General features: G+C 36.4%; 2 protein-coding genes across 2 annotated transcripts in view; one reads left to right on the top strand and one right to left on the bottom strand.

Moving 5' to 3' along the window:
- CC2D2B (coiled-coil and C2 domain containing 2B) overlaps window positions 1-16,555 on the bottom strand; it is a 96,568-nt gene extending 80,013 nt beyond the window's left edge. Inside the window, exons 1-9 of the mRNA XM_023519839.1 lie at window positions 16,428-16,555; window positions 11,957-12,021; window positions 10,259-10,322; window positions 8,871-8,947; window positions 8,470-8,533; window positions 7,552-7,646; window positions 3,536-3,734; window positions 2,788-2,924; window positions 2,557-2,685 (exon numbers count right to left, since the gene is read on the bottom strand). Coding sequence (XP_023375607.1) covers window positions 2,557-2,685; window positions 2,788-2,924; window positions 3,536-3,734; window positions 7,552-7,646; window positions 8,470-8,533; window positions 8,871-8,947; window positions 10,259-10,322; window positions 11,957-11,998 — 807 coding nt within the window. The 5' untranslated portion in view covers window positions 11,999-12,021; window positions 16,428-16,555. The remainder of the gene's footprint in view (window positions 1-2,556; window positions 2,686-2,787; window positions 2,925-3,535; window positions 3,735-7,551; window positions 7,647-8,469; window positions 8,534-8,870; window positions 8,948-10,258; window positions 10,323-11,956; window positions 12,022-16,427) is intronic.
- Window positions 16,432-20,785, top strand: part of LOC105301361 — a 36,763-nt gene continuing 32,409 nt past the window's right edge. The window contains exon 1 of the mRNA XM_023519838.1: window positions 16,432-16,937. Coding sequence (XP_023375606.1) covers window positions 16,432-16,937 — 506 coding nt within the window. The remainder of the gene's footprint in view (window positions 16,938-20,785) is intronic.

The following is a 20,785-nucleotide window of genomic DNA, read 5'->3' as shown; positions in this document are numbered from 1 at the left end:
CTGGTAGAGATTGGACTTCCAAATTGTAAGTACCCAAATAATTTACTGTAGGACTGCTATAATAGTGTTTAGAACTGTTGAGTCAATAGTTCGACTACATGATGGTATAATAGTCATCTGTGGGCCAGAGCTAAATGATAAACACTTATTAAAACATTGTTCTGAAGTGACTATGTTGGTAATCCCCTGGAAAATTCCCTGGAGAAGGCTGGACCTTCTAAGCGAACACTATAAAGAGACCATCTTTCTTTATCCATGAGACTGTTTCCATTTAGATACCAGATTGCCCCTAAATTAATTGAAGTCTGTAGGCCTTAGATTGTATGTAAAATAATTCAGCTGTTTTAGTACACTACTTTGAATGTAAGCATATATGTTTGAATATGCATATGACTGGTTTTTAGTGATGCAATTTAAGACAGTTAGTAGGTTACTTAGCAAGTATAGCCTAACTCAAGAATGCCTAGCCACTCCCAATAAGAGCCATGGCTGCATCCACCAGAGCACAAGCCCTCTTTCTGGATCAGTCTGGTGTAATCCGATAGGCCCTCCAACCTGTGCCATTGCTATTATACCTGCTGTTTGTTATATTGAAACAATTGCTGTCCCACCCCTGATCTGGTGTGGCAGATCCAGTGCTTCTCAAGGACTGTAGGTCACCAGCATGATGCTTGCATCTCTTCTCCCTACTCTCTCCTGAGCTAGGAATCATCTCTTTTCCTCACTGGGTTGGGGCGGGGGGGAAGCAAGAGAACAGTCATAAAGCTTCTTTTGTTTGTTTTATTCTTACCTTGTCTCTATTTTCTACATATGGGCCAACTCAGAGGGGAAAACCTGTTCTTGATTCCAACTATAAGATTTAGTTAATTGGTAGTAAATTGATCAGGCTAACCACCAAGGAAATAAACAGTTTCAGTTTTAAACAACTAAATTACAAATGAAATCTTGGAAATTAAAGTTGCTAAGCTAGAGATGCCTGTCTTGTTAAGCAGATTCAGCACTAGTCAAATAATGCTGCTTTCTTTGTTTCTATTGGAGTGACACAAGCCTCTGGCCTTGGTCCTGTCCTATTCAGTACCTATTGATGATAGTGGTACTCAGACGCTAGAGAAAGGTAACTGAGATGGTGGAATACTTAACAACAGTCAAAAGGAATGAGTTTAGACAGGAGAGCAAAAGCTAAAGATGGAAATGACTGCAGTCTTCAAATATGTGAAGAGCTGTCCCGTAACTATAGTACTTTATGAGTTCCTCATGACCAAACGAAGCCAAGTGAATAGTAGTGATCCAGGAGGCAGATTTTAATTCAACACACAATAAACAAAACTGGCCATTATTGGAATGAACTCTCTTGGGAAGTGGTAAGCTCTCTGACACTGATTATAAGCAGCAGTTGGCTAAGGGGATTAAGTAACTTCTAGAACTACGTAACATGTTAGAAAAAAAAGCACAAAGATCTTAGCAACAATAAATCAAAGGCCAGATAAAAGCACAAAAAATTCCAAGCTTATGACCTGTGTAAAATTGCAGTAAATGTATAAAAGGTGTGCCAGAAGAGGGAGCAAAGGGCATAGTCAAATAGGCAAAAACTAGTCAGCAAATAACAAGCAAATAAGAGCTGGGGGTAGTAGAGGCACAATGGGGTATTTAAAGCACCTGATAGAGGCAACAGCAAAGAGAGGACTTTGATACTCAGGCAGCTATTATCTCTCCTTCGGTTGCCCTTATATTTATGGTGGTAAAAAAACTCCAAATGAGCATTACCTCCAAGGCTGGCTGGGCAGAGTAAAAAATGTGAAGATATAAGGGAAAAGCAGGCAGAGGCATTTGTCTAACACCATTTCCAAAACATAACTTGTTAAGGATACTACAGAATGAATACTGAATATTCAGTTTAGATGCTTGGTGAAGTGACATACATTTATCCCCAACTCTAAAAGTCCATTAAATACTGAAATTATACTTGGATGATGCACTGGAGGTAAAAGTTACTTGTTCAGTCCAGTGGTTTCCAATTTGAGATTCCAGATGTTTACAATGGTTAATCTGGATGATGGTTAATATTTCTCCAAAAATTGTATATTTTTCTTTGACTTGTTATCATCCCTTTGTCCATTCATTCATTCATGTATTTACTTAACAAACTCATTGTTTCGAGGACCTCTCTTCCCAAGAGCAATCATCTCTGAAAACTGTTCAAATATCTGTGCTATATCTTGAGTAAAATAAAAATAATCCTATGTCCGGCTATCTAGAGATATTAACATATATGTATGCACTTACCCATTCTTTGATAAATGCATTCATTCATTACCTATTTTTATAAATTAGGATCACATATAATTTTTCTTTGTTTTTCACTTCACATTTTATTTTGAGCATTTCCTCATATCATTATATATCCCTCAAACGTAATTTTAATGGCTATAACATTTTAGTTTTGCCATTATATTACTAGACTATTTTTAAAACGTGAATTAACACCATGAAAACATAAGTTATAATTGATATTACAAGAATTCTAACAATAATTACAAACAAATTGTTGGTGGTTACCTTCCTGTATATGGTCTTTAGTGCTGGATTTACAGATTCCTTGTTCATGTTTAGTCTGAAATTCCAAGAATGTCTAATAGGTGAAGGTAATGACATTATTTCAGCTCTTTCTTCAAACCAACACATTCCCTATTAAAATATTTAAGAAACACAGTAATTAAATATTTCATTGAAAACAAATATCACATATTATCAAATATCACATATTAGCTTGTTAGCTGGTGCACTTGCCTCTTCTAGTTTAAGCAGGCGATTTTCCATTTTGTTGCAGGTCTTTTTATATATTTCTGGCTTTCTCTGAATATAGAATCCCTCATCTTCTAAAATGCGGGGCATCATATCTTTTGGCAGTTTACGCTGGTTGATCACTTAATAACAAAACCTATATATTACTTTAAAGTCTGAAATAGTAAACTGGTATTGACCAAACAAGAAGCAAAGAGAACTATCATATACCCTACCATTAAGGTCTAGCAGAAAGTCTAAATATGTATTTACACACACACAAACACACACACACACACACACACACACACAATGAATGAGTTCTTTTAACCAATTCTCTCAAACTCAGAAAAGGCATGAAGAACAAATACAGAAATACAGAGGACAATTTGGTGACTGCCACAAGGGAGGAGGGTGAAAGGCGGACTAGGAGAAAGGGATGAAGGGCTAAAGAAGTACAAATTAGTAGTTGATACATGGTCACGGGGATGGGGAGCACGGCACAGGAAATGCAGTCGGCATTAATATAATGGCTAGGTGGAGAGCCAGAGGAAAGCAAGAGCAACTAGGGGGATCATTTTATAAACTATATAAATCTCTAACCAATGTACTGTATACTTAAAATTAATAATAAAATTTTAAAAATTCTATAATTCTAGATCAGTACTTTTTATTTATCCAGCATACAAAGAAGGTATTATCCTTTAATATGATTCATTAACGACTTGAATACTTTATTGTAAAAGAATTTTACCTGGAGAACTACTTGGCACAAAAATATTTGCCTGTTGTTTTTTTATTTGTTCTTCATCATCTTCATACTCAGCAGCTTTTATTTCAAGTAAATCTGGAAAAATGACTTCTTCCATACAATCTTCATCTTGGCCTTCAGCAAAATTTTGCAAATTATCACCAAGTGAAAAATGTTTGGGGTAACTATCATTTAATGACCTCTGTTAAATACCAAAATAAATAAATAAGTAAATAGCATACATGCTTGTTTCCAATACTTAATACACATATAAATGAAATGTACTTAAACTTTGCTGTGAATTGTCTTTCTGTTCTATGCTACCCAGTTCAAGGTCAAACTGAAACTGTGTTATAATGAAATTTCATTGAATACAGAGGAACTCACTTAAGGCTTAATATTACACAATATGTAATTCTCGATGAAAGACTACTGAAATAGAATTGTAATTCAAGCCCCTTCTTTCTTATTGAAAATGTTCTGAGATATTGGATTATGATATTTCAACCCCTGAGAATTCATAGGGTAAGGCAAAGTTCAGAGATATCAGGCCATGTGGTCTTAAACCTAGTTTTTGTTTTTGTTTTAACAATTCACAATGCAGTAGTACCTAAAGTGACTATGGAGTAGTCATACTGTTTTCTGGATGGCATTTAAGGAAAAAAAGAAAGAAAAGTAAAGATTCAACATAGAAGTCTATGGCAGAGTGATTATAGTACAATTCTAAAATATGTTATATGTAAAAATTATGAATAATTTGAATAGAGGTATTAAAATAGATATATTACTAAATATAAAAATGCATATCATCATCAGAAATTTTATGAGTCTCTTCACATACAAAAAAAATCAACAATTTATTTTGGATGACTATTGTCTAATTTGAAATCCACATATATTGAAAGAAAGGAGACAGAGAGTGTGTGAGTCTTACAAATAAAAATTCCTCAATTTTCAAAAACATACATTTAGGATAAATAATTAAACAAAAATAATTAATCACAGAATTCCTTTGAATAGAGAATCTTACACTGCCCTTGATCAGCATTGACAAAATTAAGTAACATAGTTAAGCATCACCTAGGTTAATATCGAGCCATGACATCATTACACCATCTCCTATCTCTGTTATGAAATCAAAAAAATATTTTATATCCAGAAATCTTTATGGTATCTTTTTCAGAATTCAAACAAGGTATGGCACTGACATCTAAAAGTAAGATTTGGGGGATCCCCACATAGGGGATCTCTCTGAAAATTCCAATCGTAGACAAAGAGGGGTTCTTTGTTCCAGCTGAAGCTCCTATTATCAATCCTCCTGTACGGCACCCCTGGTGTGGGCCAGAGCTTTCAACTTGTCCTTAGAGCTAAAGTTTGCTCTGATGACTGAGTATGTCAGCCTCTCATCTTCGATCCCAGGCTTTTTCTTCAAGACTGTATAGGTCTCCTTATGAACCCTACTCTATTCAATTTACCTATATTTTCAGACTAAATCTCAACTAATATAAGCCCCATCTGACCAACTATTCCTCACTTAATCTGAGTCGAGCTGCTATCCCAGAGCACTTTCTTGGTCTTTACTACGCAGCGCACAGCAGAGCAGTGTCTGCTGTTAGTTTGTTGTGTGACAGGGAGTAGAGTTCAGAAAGCATCCAATCAACTCCCAGTGATTACTCCCGAGCATGGTATGGTAAAAAAGAGATCATCCTCTCATTTCACAGGGATACGCCTTGTCGACTGTGGTGTGGTAAGCAGAACTGTCTGAAAGTAATACTGGACTTCACTCTGGGTCGCCCAGACAACATATTTGGGACCAGGACTCCCTTTCCTCCCAGTAGGAAGGGGCCACAGTCAAATTCAGCCTCCCACAAAACAGTAGCTTTCTCTACCCTGTGATGAGGACAGTAGTTTCCTATGGGTCCCAGTCACCAGATGCAGGACAGATGGCTTTTCCAAACAACTCGAAACAACCTGCATCCAAACTGGGACTTCCTCATGCCCAAGTAGCCTATGTCTCCCACTGACCTAATTTCTCTCATGCCTGCCCTATAAGAAGGAAAAGCAGCCCAAACCACAGCACCTGATCCTTGTGTACTCTACTGGGTGGACCTTTTTGTTTTCCCAAAAAGCTCTGGGAAAACCCATATTGTCAGACTCCAGGATGTTGAGTGACCTGGCAGAGCATGCACATGTTTGATACCCATTTAATATCTGTGCAGATATTCACAGAGTGCCTTATATGTTCCACGAAGAAATTAAACAAATAGATATAGAAGTACATGCTAGGTGGTGATCGGTATTATTAAAAAAAAAAGCAAGCAAGGGGATAGAGAATGCTGGGATGGGTGGGTTGGGTTACTATTTTAGATAGGATTGTCAGGCACAGTGTCTTTAATAATGTGTCATTTGAACACAGACTCAAGGTAGTGAGGGAGACAGCGTGAGGATAAGAAAGGAGCTTTCCAGACAGATAAATGGTTCACAGACTCTGAGGCAAGAGCATGCTGTGAGGAATAGGAAGGAGACTAATGTAGCTGGTGTTGGGCAGGAGAAGGGGAAAGTAGTATAAAAGTGAGGTGAGAGAGGTACCAAAGGGGCCAGGTTATGTAGCTCTTGGAGGACCTTACAAGGGCTTTAGCTTTTGAATTAGATAAGGAAATCATTAGAAAGAATAAGCAAAAGAAAAGGTCTATGTTAGATTTCAACAGGATTGCCCTGACTACTGTATGGCATAGAAAACAGACTGTTGGTGCAATAGTGAAAACAGAGGGAGACTATGGCAATAATCCAGATGATCCAGATGATGGTTGTGGTGGCTTATACTGGGGTTGTACATTGGAGGTGGTGAAAAGTAGATCAGATTCTGGACTACTTGAAGAATTTGTGATGAATTAGATATTAGGCCTATGAGTAAAAGAGGACGCAAAGATGACATGAAGGTTTGTCTGAGCAACTGGGAAAATGGAATTGGCATACTATGAATCTATTTACATAAAAGTTTGTGTGTGTGCCTGTAGTGGTAGAGAAAGGTATGAAAAATAATAAGTGGTTTATCTTGGGGCAATGGGATATCACATGACTTTTCTTTTTCACGGTTTTCTGTATTGTTTTTATAATGTATCCATTTTGTTTAAATATTTAAAAAGTTGAGCCCTTTTGTGGAAACAACAACAACAACAACAACAACAACAAAAGGAATGAAAGAACTGGAGCAAGATGTTCAGAGAGGGGAATGGAAGGCAAATGGTGGTCCAAGAGCAACTCCAAAAGAGGACCTGAGGGATTTGGAAATGACTAAGAAATGTCAGAAGAGAGAAAGGATTCAGGAGTAGGAGGTACTGGGAGAGGTGGCCCAAGGAAACCGTAAGAGATTTGAAGGTAGAGAGGAAGTGGAGAAGAATACAGGGAACTTGGGCAGAGAGGGTGTCCAATGAGAGAGACTGACCAGTCAGGAGGAGATGGGGAAAGACTAATGAGACTGACTAGCACTGAAGGGAAGGACAACCAGGAGATAACGGGAGGGGCTGAGGAGTTTGATAGGAACTAGGAAGACGTGAAAGAAACTAGAAGGCTCTGGGATTGGACGAGGAAGCATGAAGAATCAGGACTTTACGGAGAGTAATAGAGATTATGAAGAACAACGTAGAGCACTTGGAGAGGAGGAGGAAACAACGAAAGGAAAACACAGGCTTTGGAGCTGACAGCCTATATGTCCCAGCTCCATCAGTGTTTATCCCTCTGTACTTGTGTCCTCACTTGTAAAACAGGTGATAATAATGCCTGCTTCACAGGGTTACTATGCGAATTGAAAGATACAATCCACATTAAAAATTTAGTATATCATTGGGCATTCAGTAAGTACTCATAAATGCTGGGAATTGTAATTAACAGGTTCTCAATTCAAAGAGAAGAAGGTGGCTCAATAATAAAAATTTTATCTCCCATCCAAGTATTTCCTTCTTTGCCTTCAATAAAGTTATTTTTCCTGAGAATGTGGGAGGAAGGGGAAAAAATCCAACCTGCTCTGAAGACCAGCCAAAAACTGAGTCTTCTTCACCACTCAGAGTGAAAAACGAAAGACCTGCATCCAATGAGACTTTGCTCTGTGGGTTAAACAATGGTAAATCAATATTCAGTGTTGAAATGAACACTTTTTCTGCTTATAAGTAAAATACTTTTTTGTAATATGGTAAATAGTAACTGTTATTCATGAGTGAGGAGCAGCAAGAGAGACAATATCGAGTTATATTTGAGTCTAGTTCATGAATTCGTTTGTTTTATTTTGTTTTGTTTTTAAGGTTCTGGTAACTGCAATAAAAAACAGAATGTTGAGTTCGAATCTTCTCCATCTTCCCCAAATATCTCTTTACTCTAGAGTATTAAGAGCATTACCTTACAGTTTCAAAATGCAGGCTCTGGGAAAATTCTCTTTTTCCCCTTCCTGTTTTCAGGTGCTCTCACATACGTGTATGCTCACACATAAGTACCACTCCATCCCCCTACAATCTTTTATGGAGTAGGAGGTAATTAAAAGTATTAAAAGTGACACACTCCTAGTTATAAACTTGTGGATTAATAAGCTCTCATTTTTCAATATTATAAGTCTGAATCTTTGAAATGTAAAGCACTTATGACTTCTTTCTCACACATTAAAATGAACTGTTTTTAGGAAGGTTTGAGAGAGAAATTAATTCTACAAGAAAAAGTAAAAGTAAAACTCAGTGATTAGGGGGGTCAAACAATATAAAAATACATAAAATACAAAAGCTTGTCATATCTCCTACTTGTGTCTAGCTGTCTAAAATTGATTATTGTGTTGACTGCATATTCTGTATATTTACTAAAAATCTCTGAATCATATACTTAAAATGGGTGAATTTTTGCTATATAAAGTATACCTCAATAAAGTTGTTTTTAAAAGTAAAAAAAGTTATTCACCTTAGACCATTGATATAGCTTATCATCAATGAGCAGATGAGTGGATTTTTCACTTTGATTAATCTGAAACACAACATAAATAAATGGTACACAAAACTTAATCTTCAGAGATACAGACATAATTGTGCTCATAAGTCTTTTGTTCAAAATGGATAAAAATCAAGACTTCTCAGTGTTTTCCTTTTAAAAAATGTATACATATTTTCCCCTGAGATGTCATACATAGTTACCATGACCAAATCAATTAACTTTGCTTGGTTTTAGGTTTGAAAAAAATAAAAACATGGAAAAGAACTTGTAAGTTCTGGATTTTTCTCTTTTTTAACAAAGAAAAGTTTATTTGACACATGATGCATTTAAACGGTAAATTTGAAAACAGGAAAGAAAAAATAAGCATTACCTTAGCATTCTTTAGCTTTTCTCTTACTTTGCCTCTCAACGTTTCTATTCTGTTTTGATTTTCTTCTGCATCTAAATCTATCAAGAAGCCAATATAATAGAGTTTGTGACACTTTATAATTAAATAGCGACAGCAACAGTACTTATTAAAATAGCTAAATTATATGTATTTTTAAGGATTATAAGGATTATGAAGACTGGGTCATTGCCTCATGAGAGCTTATAACCAAAGACAAATGGATGTCCTTTTTCCCTTTTCCATCTGGAACAAACACCTTCATATATAGTCAGGACTGAATTTTGTTTCTTTTTGTCACTTTTTCTCTACCCTCAACTATTGGCTAGAGTCCTTTGTAGAGAAAACAAAAAAACAAAAAAAAAGGACCAAAAAATAAAAAACAAAACCACCTTCAGAAAAGCAAAACTTTTATCTTTTTCCTTTTGGGAAAAATAACCATGAGAACAGTCATATTCTATATGACTGCTCTACAGAATATATAAATATCAAAGCCAGGTTGCTTCAACTTGATTAAACTGGAGGGAAAGGAATCTGAAAGGAAAAGAGGTTAGTCTCTTTTCAACTACTTATGCTAGTTTTGTAAAATTTGCTGATTCCTACTTCTGCCAGCTCTTAAAGGAATTGAAACAGTCCGGTAGGGTATAAAGAAGATTCCAGTTGTTGTGTGCACTCCAAGCCATTTGTTATTTTCTGCCCCACATGATCCACTAGATGGACTAAGAAAGACATGGGTTGCACAGTCATAGGTACTGTATGAAATGGAGGAAACTTTTGGTCATTTTGCTTTGCATTTGTTTTTTTTCTTCTCTCTGCTTCCGAGTAAAGGTTGCATAAAGGATGGTGGAATTAAAGGATAAGTATAAAGCTAAATCACTGTAAGTCATGAGAATCTTCATTCTTAACTGCAGTATTCCTTAGCATAATTTAAAAATTACTAGTTGGTTTATACTCTATTCCCAGAACTTAGAATAGCAGGTAGCACATAGTAGGTGCTCAATAATGATACATGAACCAGGGATCAACCATTATTTCTGTATTTTTCTCCCTGAGATTTAAAGCTTCCTGAAGCAGGTTCTGTATCTATGCATCTTTATAGTCTAACACAGTCTCAAGCACTAGTAGATTCTCCCATGTTTGCAGAGAGAGCAAGAAAACAAAGTTTTAATAAACAAAAGACTTATTACATGTATAAACTTTACTAATTATTTCCTTATACTCATCTTGTGTTATCTAGGAAGTTTAGTTTTTGCTTGAACTCATCTCTTAATAAACTTGTGTTCCCAGCTGAAATTCTAGGATAGGATTAGTCATTTATATCTCTTAAAAATAAAAACCAACAGTATCAGAGTTGTTGTATACTTATTGAAGACCTTTTTGGAGATGCTTGTCTACCGCATTTTCTTCTACTGCACTGTGTTCTGTCACTTCTGACATCTGCAAAAAAGTGGGGGAGGGTTACCTTGCATCTTTTTTTTGGCATTGAACATCTTTTCAAATGTCCACCAACCTTTTGAAAATCATCTCCTTTAAAATGCCAATTCATAGCCTTTGTCTGTTTCCTTAAATTTCATCTTTTTATCAATTGGTATGAGTTCTTTATATATGGTAGATTTTTAAATTAAGAAATTGCTTGATTTAATATTTTTAAAAAACCTTTTAATGATAAAATTCAGTGGTTAGTTCTCAATGGTCATATATTGCCTATTTCATATATCTTTTAGAAGGGTCGAATGAGATCAGATATATGGAAATACTTTGAAACTCAACACTATATCAGTGTTAGTTATGACCTGATTACTCTGTAGCATTTGATAAGGTTGGGCACCTTTATTTTCTGAAAATTTTCTAAATCCTGTCCTCTACCCTCCTATTTCTCTGGCCTCTTAATCCCTTTTCCTTTAACAGTCACCATCCTCCTCATAGTTTAAATGTGGGCATACGCCAAGGCTTTAGAGAGGGCATATATTCCCATGGCTTTCTAAATCTTTTCCAACCCTGGCTGCTCTCTTGAATACCAGAAATCTAACTGCCTACTAATATTTCTAATTGAATGTCCTACCATTATCAACATGTTAAAATTAGCATTTACTGGTTTTACAGTTTTTTAAACCTCAAGATCGTAAAATTAAACCATGCCAGCAATGTTAAATCCTTTTTTTAGAATGACATAAATGAATTCGTTTTTTCATTTTAAGTTTAAGAAACAGAATAATAAAAGACTCCTTAAATAACTGTCCATGCTAACCAAACTACTGTGAAGATGAAATAAAAGGAGCAAGAAGAAAGAGCAGCTTTCCTGTCACAGTAAGGATGTGGATTTCTGTCAAAAGCCAAAGTAGGATATTCACATGATCCTAGCAAAGACATTATTATTACAATAAGAGCCTAGTCTACGAACTTTCTGAAAGAACTTCAAAATTCACCAGTGATTCCTATACCATACTTAAGAACTACTAAATAAGGTCAACATGAACTAAGATGTTCTGGTCTTATCAAACCTCTTTCAGTATCTTCTTCAACACAATTAAAAATACCTAATTCTACTCTTGACCAAGAGATAGTAACCCTTGCAGATGTGATGGAACATCAACCCTCGCAAGTGAACGATAGAGGTCTCCCTTTAACTCCCAATAATCTTACCCAGCATTCCAAGGATTCATAACTTCCCCTCCTCCTCTAGAAGGCAGGAATAAAATATAAATTTTAATTGGAGTTACTTTAAGAGACGTATCAGTCCTACATATGTTTCATTCACTCACTAAAAAAATAAAAACATTTTATTTTGAGCAAAGCAGGGAATGGATCGCTAGCTGGCTGAGAACAGATAAATAAATTGGTATTTAAGTAAGGGAATAAATAAATACATAAATAACTCATCTCTAATGCTCTTTATTACATAACTGACAGACAAAATAAGAGTATAATTCATCCCTAAGCTCTCTTATTGTTCATTTTTTTAACATATGAACTGTATAATTTATATCCAGAACCGAATATATCACGTTTCAGGATTATCCTACATTTATTTAGTATAATCAAAATCCTTATAAACTCCATTAATACCTTACTTTTTTTTTAATTTCTTCTTTTTTCTTTGAGCTCTTTTTCATGATGGCTCTTTCAGTCCCACTTTCTAAGTAAATAAGAAATATTTTTAAGAATAATACACTACTGAAAGAAAACAACTATTAAGATACTTGAGAAAAAGAATGTTATTTAAATTTTTTAATTTAACTGAAAACTGAAATATGCTCTTACTTTTAGTATATAGTAGCTGATCACCTTTAGTATTTAACAGAAATTCTGGTTCTGCAATTAGACATGTAAAAAGAGAGAGATAATTATTGAAAAAGAGAAGACAAAATTATCTTGTTTGTAGAGGACAGGTTTTTACATGTAGAAAACCAAAGATCAAAAAAAAGCTTCGACATAATTAGAAAGTTGTTAAGTGGCAGAATAAGAGAATACATATTAAAATTAATAGCTTCCCTATACGCTAATAGAAAAAGGTCACCTTCATAATAGCAATATAAAAACTTTTCAAAATTCCTAGGAATAACGTCTATTAAAATATGTGGGAACCCATCTAGGATCTAATTACACATAAAAGTATTCCCCAGAGGCAGGGAGATTGCTTAAAAGGCCATTATAACAGTCCTGATGAGAAATGCTAGAGATCTGAATCAAAAAATGGGAAGTGGGCTGGTGGGACTACAAATTGGTACAGCCACTAGGGAAAACAGTATGGAGGTTACTTGAAAAACTAAGAATTGATCTACCATATGATCCAGCAATCCCTCTACTGGGTATTTACCCCAAAGACTTGAAAATTCATATCTGTAAAGATATTTGCACACCAATGTTCATAGCAGCATTATTCACAGTGGCCAGGCCATGGAAGCAACCAAAGTGTCCTATGATAAATGACTGGCTAAAGAAGCTGTGGTACATATATACAATGGAATATTATTCAGCCATAAGAAGAGATGAAATACTGCCATTTGCAACAACATGGATGGATCTTGAAATAATCATACTAAGTGAAATAAGCCTGACAGAAAAAGTTGAAAATCACATGATATCAATTATATGTGGGATATAAACCTAAAAACAACAAATGAACAGGACAAACAAACAGAATCTCATGGACATGAACTATAGACTACTGGTTACCAGAGGGTAGGAGGTGGGGAAGGAGGGGGGAGGTAGACGGGGTAAAGGGGGTCAAATATGGGGGGAGGAGAAGGGTGAAGTAGGTAAAGGGGATCTAATATATGGTAGCTGAAGACTATATGGACTTTGGGTGGTAAACACACAATAGAGTATACAGATGTCAAATTATAATGTATACCTGAAAATTATATAATTGTATTAACCAATCTTACTCCAATAAACTTAATTTAAAAAAATGGAAATGGGAATGCAGGGTGGAGAAAGATTCGTTTATTACTAGAATTAGTAGAGTGATCACATTGTAAGATATAAAAATGTTAAATCACTGTACTGTACACCTAAAATTAATATAACTAATATTGCATACCAACTATACTTAAGTTAAAAAGATAATCATATTTTATAATCCATTTATAATGCTATTAATGTATTTTCTAATAATAAACCATTCTTGAATTACAGAAAAGGGCAGAATTCACAAGATTTGGTGACCAATTAAATGTATAGGACAAAGTGAAGGAAAAATCAAGGACTCCTAGATTTTTGGCTTGAGTAACTGAGAGGTAGCCTCATTTGAGTATTGTCAAAGTAGGAAGGTAGCTAGGGTAGGGATTAATAAGCTGTTTTCTGCTGTTGCTTAGGGATGTTTAAGAGACATTCTGGTGAGAGATCTAGAAGGTGATTAAAATACTGAATAAAACAGAAGAGAATCATGTCTAAGTTAGCTAAATTCTTTGTTTAATCAGTAAAAAAAAAAAAAAAGGCATTTAAGAGATTGATTTAATTCCTCTTTAAAAGAACCAACATCTTTAAGATTCTTCCTACCAACAAAAAAAGATTACACACAACAGGAATAGGATGCTGGGAAAGAGAATTTTGAATGTACTTTCCATTCTGCAAGAACTTCTAAAAAGAACTTAAAATTAACACCTGGCTTTCTGATGCCTACACTTGCAAATTTTATCTGTTAAGCTTCGGAAAACATTATCCTATAGATAAATTATAATAAATTATCAAATTTATTATAATAAATTTATTATAATAAATTTCTATTGTAAAAGAAATTATTAGTTGAATGTTTATTTTACATACCTGAAGATATTTCTAACATGGTTCATTTATCAGTCCATAAATGATAAAAGATAATAAATGATTATAGACAAAATATTAGATAAAACTAAAGATGTGGATGAAAACTGCATTTGCTCTATTGAAAATCTCATGTGGAAGTAAGGAAAAATTATGGCTCAGATTTTTACCTTCTTACAACGATTCAACATTGTGTTAGAAAACTGGATTCAACAGTTAAACCCAATCTTCTCTTCAAGAATATTGCTAATTTACAATTTGTGCAGTTAAAGCTCTTTCTAAAAGACAAAGAAATTGAAGATTACCTATCTTTGTACCAGACGACCTGGAAATACATAGTGAAAGCCTGAGAACTAAAGTCAAGTAGTTCATTCAGCATTTTCTGATCTGTAGCAAACAGGAGGCAATTTTATGTGTATAAGTGTTTGCCTCTTGCTTAGCATTTAGAAATCTCTAGGTTCTGCAAATTAATCCTTTATGCGGTTCCTTTATGACTATTGTGATTTCTCAAATGAAAATTCCTAAAGTCTATTTTATTTTGTTATAAATTTGATATTCAATCACCTTGATTACTTTGGTCACATGCTGTTTGGTTTCAGGAGTGTTAGCATAATAAAATCACAGAAAAATCTCTAGCGTACAGAATGGTCACAAAATGCTTATTCTGGTATACGGTAATATTTCTTTGGTTGTGATCTAACTAGAAATTTGTTTTTCCTTTAGTTTGCCCTCAGTTGCTGTTAGAAATCTTTCCAAATGTATTAATCCACTTTCTTTCCTTCGTAGAACTGAATTCAGTCCAAAAATCCAATTTTATCTTTATTTTAGTTCAATTGTTACATAGTATGATGAATCCTTTCTGAACTCCCTTAGAGCCGTGTTTCTCAAATCATGCTCTTCCAGACTTCTTTAATTTGAATTAGGATGCTATGCCAAAAAAATGAGTCTCGTGCAAAGATATGATGAAATTAAGGCAATGGATAGCACTTTGTCAAAATCAAAATTTATTAAATATATAGCATCAGCTACCTTTTACTAGTACTAGAATATGGAAAATGTATAAAAAATTCTACAATTAGTTAAGTGTGACATAGCATTATTTCAGTGTTTTACAAAAAGCATCATGACTTTCAGGTGTTCCATTACCTGACAAGTTTAAAAATTATCTTTAACTGTGATCTTATTTTCTAAAATAAAAACTAGGAACAAATGGCCTGACAAAAGATTTTCTGATCTATGAATTTATATATGTCAATTTAAACTAAATTAAAAACTAAAGGCATTAAAAGTAAACCATCCACCATCTTAGTACTAAGCCCCAAACCATCATAACCTATTCCTGTAGGTGAAGAAAGATTTGGGTCAACTTCCCTTGAGATTTCTGGTACATAAAAGTTAAATAAATACCCAAACCGGTTACAGAAACTGTAGTATCCTTTGAAAGCTTACATCTAACACATACAATGAAATGTAATTTTGCTATTCATAATTACAGAATTTATAAAAATGTATTAATTTATAGAGCAACACCAGTCTTGAGGGCCAGAAACTGGACACAAGTAAATCCTGTAATGACTTTTATTTAAACCTGAAGATCTCCTGTACTTATATAGTCTCTATTAGAAACTTAAAAGAGGTCCTTTCTGAAAGCAAGTCCTGCTCATCACTCTCCAACATAAATCTTCGACTACAGCTCGATCAAATTCTTTATACTCCTTGCCACCTCTATCCTTTGATTTTTCCAACTCCTCCCCAATCTATGGCATTACACTTTTCAAAGCCTGATTCAAATCGCTTATCTTCCATGAAGTTTTTTTCCCCCCTCCGACACTCTAGCTCTTCTATGACCTCCAACAGTACTTCGAATTCGTAATTTTTGTTCATTACATAGCATCCTGCAAGTTCACCTTTCTGCTCACTCTAAAATGAAGACGAAAGCTGGAGCACTCAACTAACCTCCACAAATCATAGCAAGGTGCTCAGCACACAGTAGGCACTCAAATAATATGGTCCCGGATTTGATGCAAATCAAGCACTGCTCTCCAATGCTGTAAAATGGAGTGGTTCCCAGCCCTATTAATTCCCAAAGGAGATGACCAACGGGTCCACTAGGCTCTGGAGACTACAAGTCCCAGCGGCCCGTGCGGGTCTGGCCCAGGTTACCTGGGCCCCCCGCTGATTTCGTCCACAATGCTGGGCTCCAACCAAACAAAAAACTGGAGAGTTTGACAGGGAAGGGAAGGGTCGGCGGTCTTCAACAGGCAATACGACATTCACCTGGATGGACAGTGCACTTTGCTTATGTCTGGGCGGCGAAGGCAAGACGCTCCATTTGCCACGGACTAGGAGAGATCACCAACGGACCCGCACCGCGCCTGACGCTCGTCCCTCGCCCCGCACCCGCCTCCAGCCGCGCGCTCGCTCCTCCAGCCTTGACGTCAAGGCGGTCCAGGAGCATGCGCGGTGCGGGCCCCTTAGCCAGATGGTCCGAGCGTGCGCGGAGCGTGCGTCTTCGGGAATTTGTGCGCTCTCTGCTCACCCGCTGCCTGGGCTTGTGGCTCGAGTTGAAGCGCTAGAGTCCGTCACTCCCATCCTCGTCTGTCTAACGTGCCTGGCGGGAGCCCCTGGCTTTGATCACCTGCCACCTCGGTGTGTGCCAGTGGCCACAGCTGAGCTGCCCGGAGTTTGTTCTGGGAGAGGCCTGAGAGCGGAGCGGTGTGGCCTGGGTCGTTCCGAGCCGCGTCCTACCTCTCGCGTCATGGTGAAGAAGAATAGTATCCCCAACGGGTGAGTATCGTCGGTGAGCTCCCTGGCTGGCTCGGGTCCTCGGCGACGGTCGGAGCTGCCAGATAAGCAGATATTCCTGGAGGAGGATGCTCCTTAGCCTGCTGTGGAAGAGCGGTCACCTGCCCCGTCGAGGCGCATCCCGTAGCCTTCGGCGGGCGAGCGTGGCTGGCCGGAGCGCGGAGGAGCCGGCGGCGCGGTGGCGACGCTCAGAGCACCCACGCGACCAGCCTCCTAGCTCCTGCCGCCTTTACCTTGCCGGGAGAAGAGCGGTTCTTTGATTTCAGGTGCTTTGCGTGTGGCCTCCCAAAGAACGCCGTAAATATGCAAGGGGGTCTTTTTCTTTCCGAGCTTGCTATTAGCGTTATCAATTTAATACTTTCAAAGTCTTAAAATAGGGTGTGCTCACTCATCTTTGCTTAATAAACGAAACCGCTTACGTTTGTTTATTTTCTTTCCCCAGTGACTCACCTCGAGTTAAATAAAATGCTTTGTGGTTTGAAACTTGTCCTGGGAAACTGGTGGGGATGAAGTTAGTAAGCTTGCTAGTGAGGAAAGCAGCGCAGCAGTGTGATGGATGCTTTCATTCATTCAAACACTGGGCAAATGTTAGCTGTTTTCTGTGTCCAGGCATTGTGCTTTGCGCTTCGATGCTAGCGAAACTTACAAAGTGTTTAAAATTTCTAATAGCCTTGTACATTTGGGAAAGGGGAGATGTGGAAGAGAAAAAAAATGTTGCAGGTTATATTGGTACATTATGGCTTTAGTAGAAATAGGACTCAGAAGGTCTACTCACTTTATAATCTGAAATAACTACATAGCACTAAATGTGTCCAAGCCTGAAATCATTTGGCCAGATTATCATTCTCAATTAAATTCTTGCTGGGTTTCCCCCATCTTGATTTTCTCGGGCTCTTCTGGTATGATAGTGGAGAAAAAATGAAAAGTCCAGAAATACTTTCTTAAATAACAGTGTTATGGGCTGAATAGAATATGTGTGCATGTGCAAATATCTAATCTGTGGTGTTCCTTAAATACACCTAATTCCTGCAATTATTATCATAGTGGTAAGATTTTTTTAAAAATACATTTAGCATATATTTACTAAGATGTATTATTATAAGTACACCCAAGAGTTATGAAGTATAGAGCTGCAAATGATGAACAGGTCAAATGGAAGTAGTATAGAATTTGAGATCTAATACTTGGTCGTTTATAGTTTAGAGGGATAAAAAAAATCAACCCTCAATATTTTTAGGTTTAAAGAGTACTTTTTGTTTTTGGGAAAGTGGAGGGAAATAGTATCAGTCCAACACATATCTCAAACTAGTGGGCCAAGCTCTTGCCAAAATGTTTTGATTCAGTCCTTCTTTAAGTTGCTGTCATTTAAAGGTCAGGAAGTTTCACAAAAAAATCTAGATTTCTTGAAAAATCAGATTTAGAAAAACTGCATCTGTACATGGCAGTCATAGAAGGCAGTAGTCACTTGTGATTTGCAACTGTCTTCTCTGTGAAGAGAAAACCTCTCCAGTCTTCTACTTTACCACCTCTGTCTAGCCTCTCCAGCACTGAGGCTTAGTGTCAGTTGCCTTTTATCATTTTATCTTTATTTTATTTAGGGCATATTTTATTTAGTTATGTCAGCCTGCTTGGCATTTGAATTTGCAATTTCAGCTGTAATAGGTAAGTGGGAGGAAGGACCTTAATTTATGATATCGTTTCCAAAAGAAAGTGTCATATTGAGTCCAACCATACAGTGCTGTGAAGGACAGTTTTGTCAAGAAGCATGGTTACCTTCCATGATGTCAGTCTCAGAACATGAACACCTCAAATAACCCTAGAGTTCCTTAACTTGGGTGAGCTGTAATTTTGTCATCTGAATAACCTGCATGATCACAGTATTCCCTGTCCTACCTCCCATCTGGGATTATGGTGAAATTTGACAATGAAATATGAAAGTGCTTTGTAAACTGTTAAATCATTAAACGAAACTTTTTATCTGGAGGTATAGATTTACTTTAACTCCCAGTGACATCTCTTCCCAAAGGTTTTTTGTTTTGTTTTTTAAGAGAAGAAATATATATGGCCACAGATAAGACATATTCTGATTGGGATAGATTTAGAAAAGAATTTTTTAAATGTACAATTGCCCTTTTAAACTATAGAATAATTTGAGATGAGTTTTTGGCGGGGGGGGGAGAAATGGGGGAAAGGTGGGGATGATGTTTGTAAAAAAGGAAAGATAAGAGAGGGTGAGAAACGACCTTTGCTAAACCCTGATGCTTACTTAACAAACTTAGCTTTACTGCATTAGATTTGAATTATTACAGTCATTGAATTTGGAGTCAGATGTCTGCTTTTTTTTTTTTTTTAATAAAAATGCATTTTCCCAGGGATTTCTAAAGATTTTAGAAATGTATTTCAGATATGTTCTCAGTCTATTTGATCCAATTGGAAGACTCTTATTAAGTTCTCTGTATTTTTGTTTTTTAAGAAATTTTCTTATAAGAGCAGTTCCTGATGGTTATACTTTGGATCCAGTCTCTTCCAAGTAAAATTCTGTTCATTGTTATATATGAGTCCTAGTGGATATTATATATGTTGTGACAGAATAACCACACTGAAGATTTTTAGCCTTCATTCCTCTATATTCATATCCAAAACAGTTGGGATCTTCAATCCCATACTGCTATGTTCTCCTCCTACTCTACCCATCTGCCCATTTTTCAGAGCTTTTTCTGTCACAAAACCAGAGGATCTGCCACAGGAAAGGCAGCTGTAGCCGTGCATGAGGGTGGAGGGAAAAGTTCCCAAATTCTGAAATTGGGAACAGAGTACTATCATATATGATTCTTGCCAAACATTGGGTGAATTTGAGCTTGGGCCTCACTTTCTAATGTAAATATTCAGAACTATTTATATTTTCAAGCAATTTTTTATAAACGTACTATCTAGAGATTAAAATAAAATACTGCCTTGTGTTGCAAACTCTTTCATGCTTCAAGGGGTACCCTTTAGTTCTTTTTTAGAAATTTACAGTCACCTTGTATGAGTCACTCATGAGTTTTTAATCTTTAATTTTATTTTCCGAATGTACATATTAATGACAGAGGAGTATAAACATCATTAATCTTTTTGAGATTCATTAATTATCTGAGTTTCTTAGAACATTTTTATTTTTTAATAGTATAGGTACCAAAACTAATACTTATGTTTGACCTCAGTAGCCAAATAAAGTCCCAATGTCTCTGACATGTTGACACTGAAACAGTATTATGAGAGCTTCATTTACGATCCAGAGATCCGTACATCTCACCCTACCTCTGGTTTCTATCATACTTGATAATGACCCAGATAATTTCACATACCCTCGTCCCCACACTTTCTTCATCTGTTGATTTTCTCATTATCAGCCTTCTCTGGATACATCAGCTTTTTCTCTGGACTCCCCATATATGATATAAATAAAACTATACCCTCATCTTCTCACAAAACATTCCTCCTAGTGATACATGGAACCTGGTTCTCCCTGAGTACACTGCTGTCCTAGCAGCTCACCACAGTGAAAGCAGTGCCCCACATACCACGGGTGGCATCAGTATTCCCCATCTCCTTATTGCCATTGCTTGGCCATTCCATCCCAGTCTTGTAAAGCACAACAGAAATTCTCCTCTAATTATACCTTTTACCTCTCCTTTCACTGTCGTTTATCAGCTTCCTGGTCACTCCTTCACGTTCATTAAGGAATTTAGTACCCAATTCAGTCTTTTTACTCAATTCCTTCAAGATCATGGTGAAACTAAAGCAGTCATGCACATCACAGGTCTAGCACTCCAAATTCTCATAACTTA

Source organism: Pteropus vampyrus, unplaced genomic scaffold, assembly GCF_000151845.1.
Source record: "Pteropus vampyrus isolate Shadow unplaced genomic scaffold, Pvam_2.0 Scaffold238, whole genome shotgun sequence".
NCBI lineage: Eukaryota > Metazoa > Chordata > Mammalia > Chiroptera > Pteropodidae > Pteropus > Pteropus vampyrus.
Note: the sequence above shows the minus strand (reverse complement) of the source record. Positions and strands in the feature narration are given on the sequence as shown.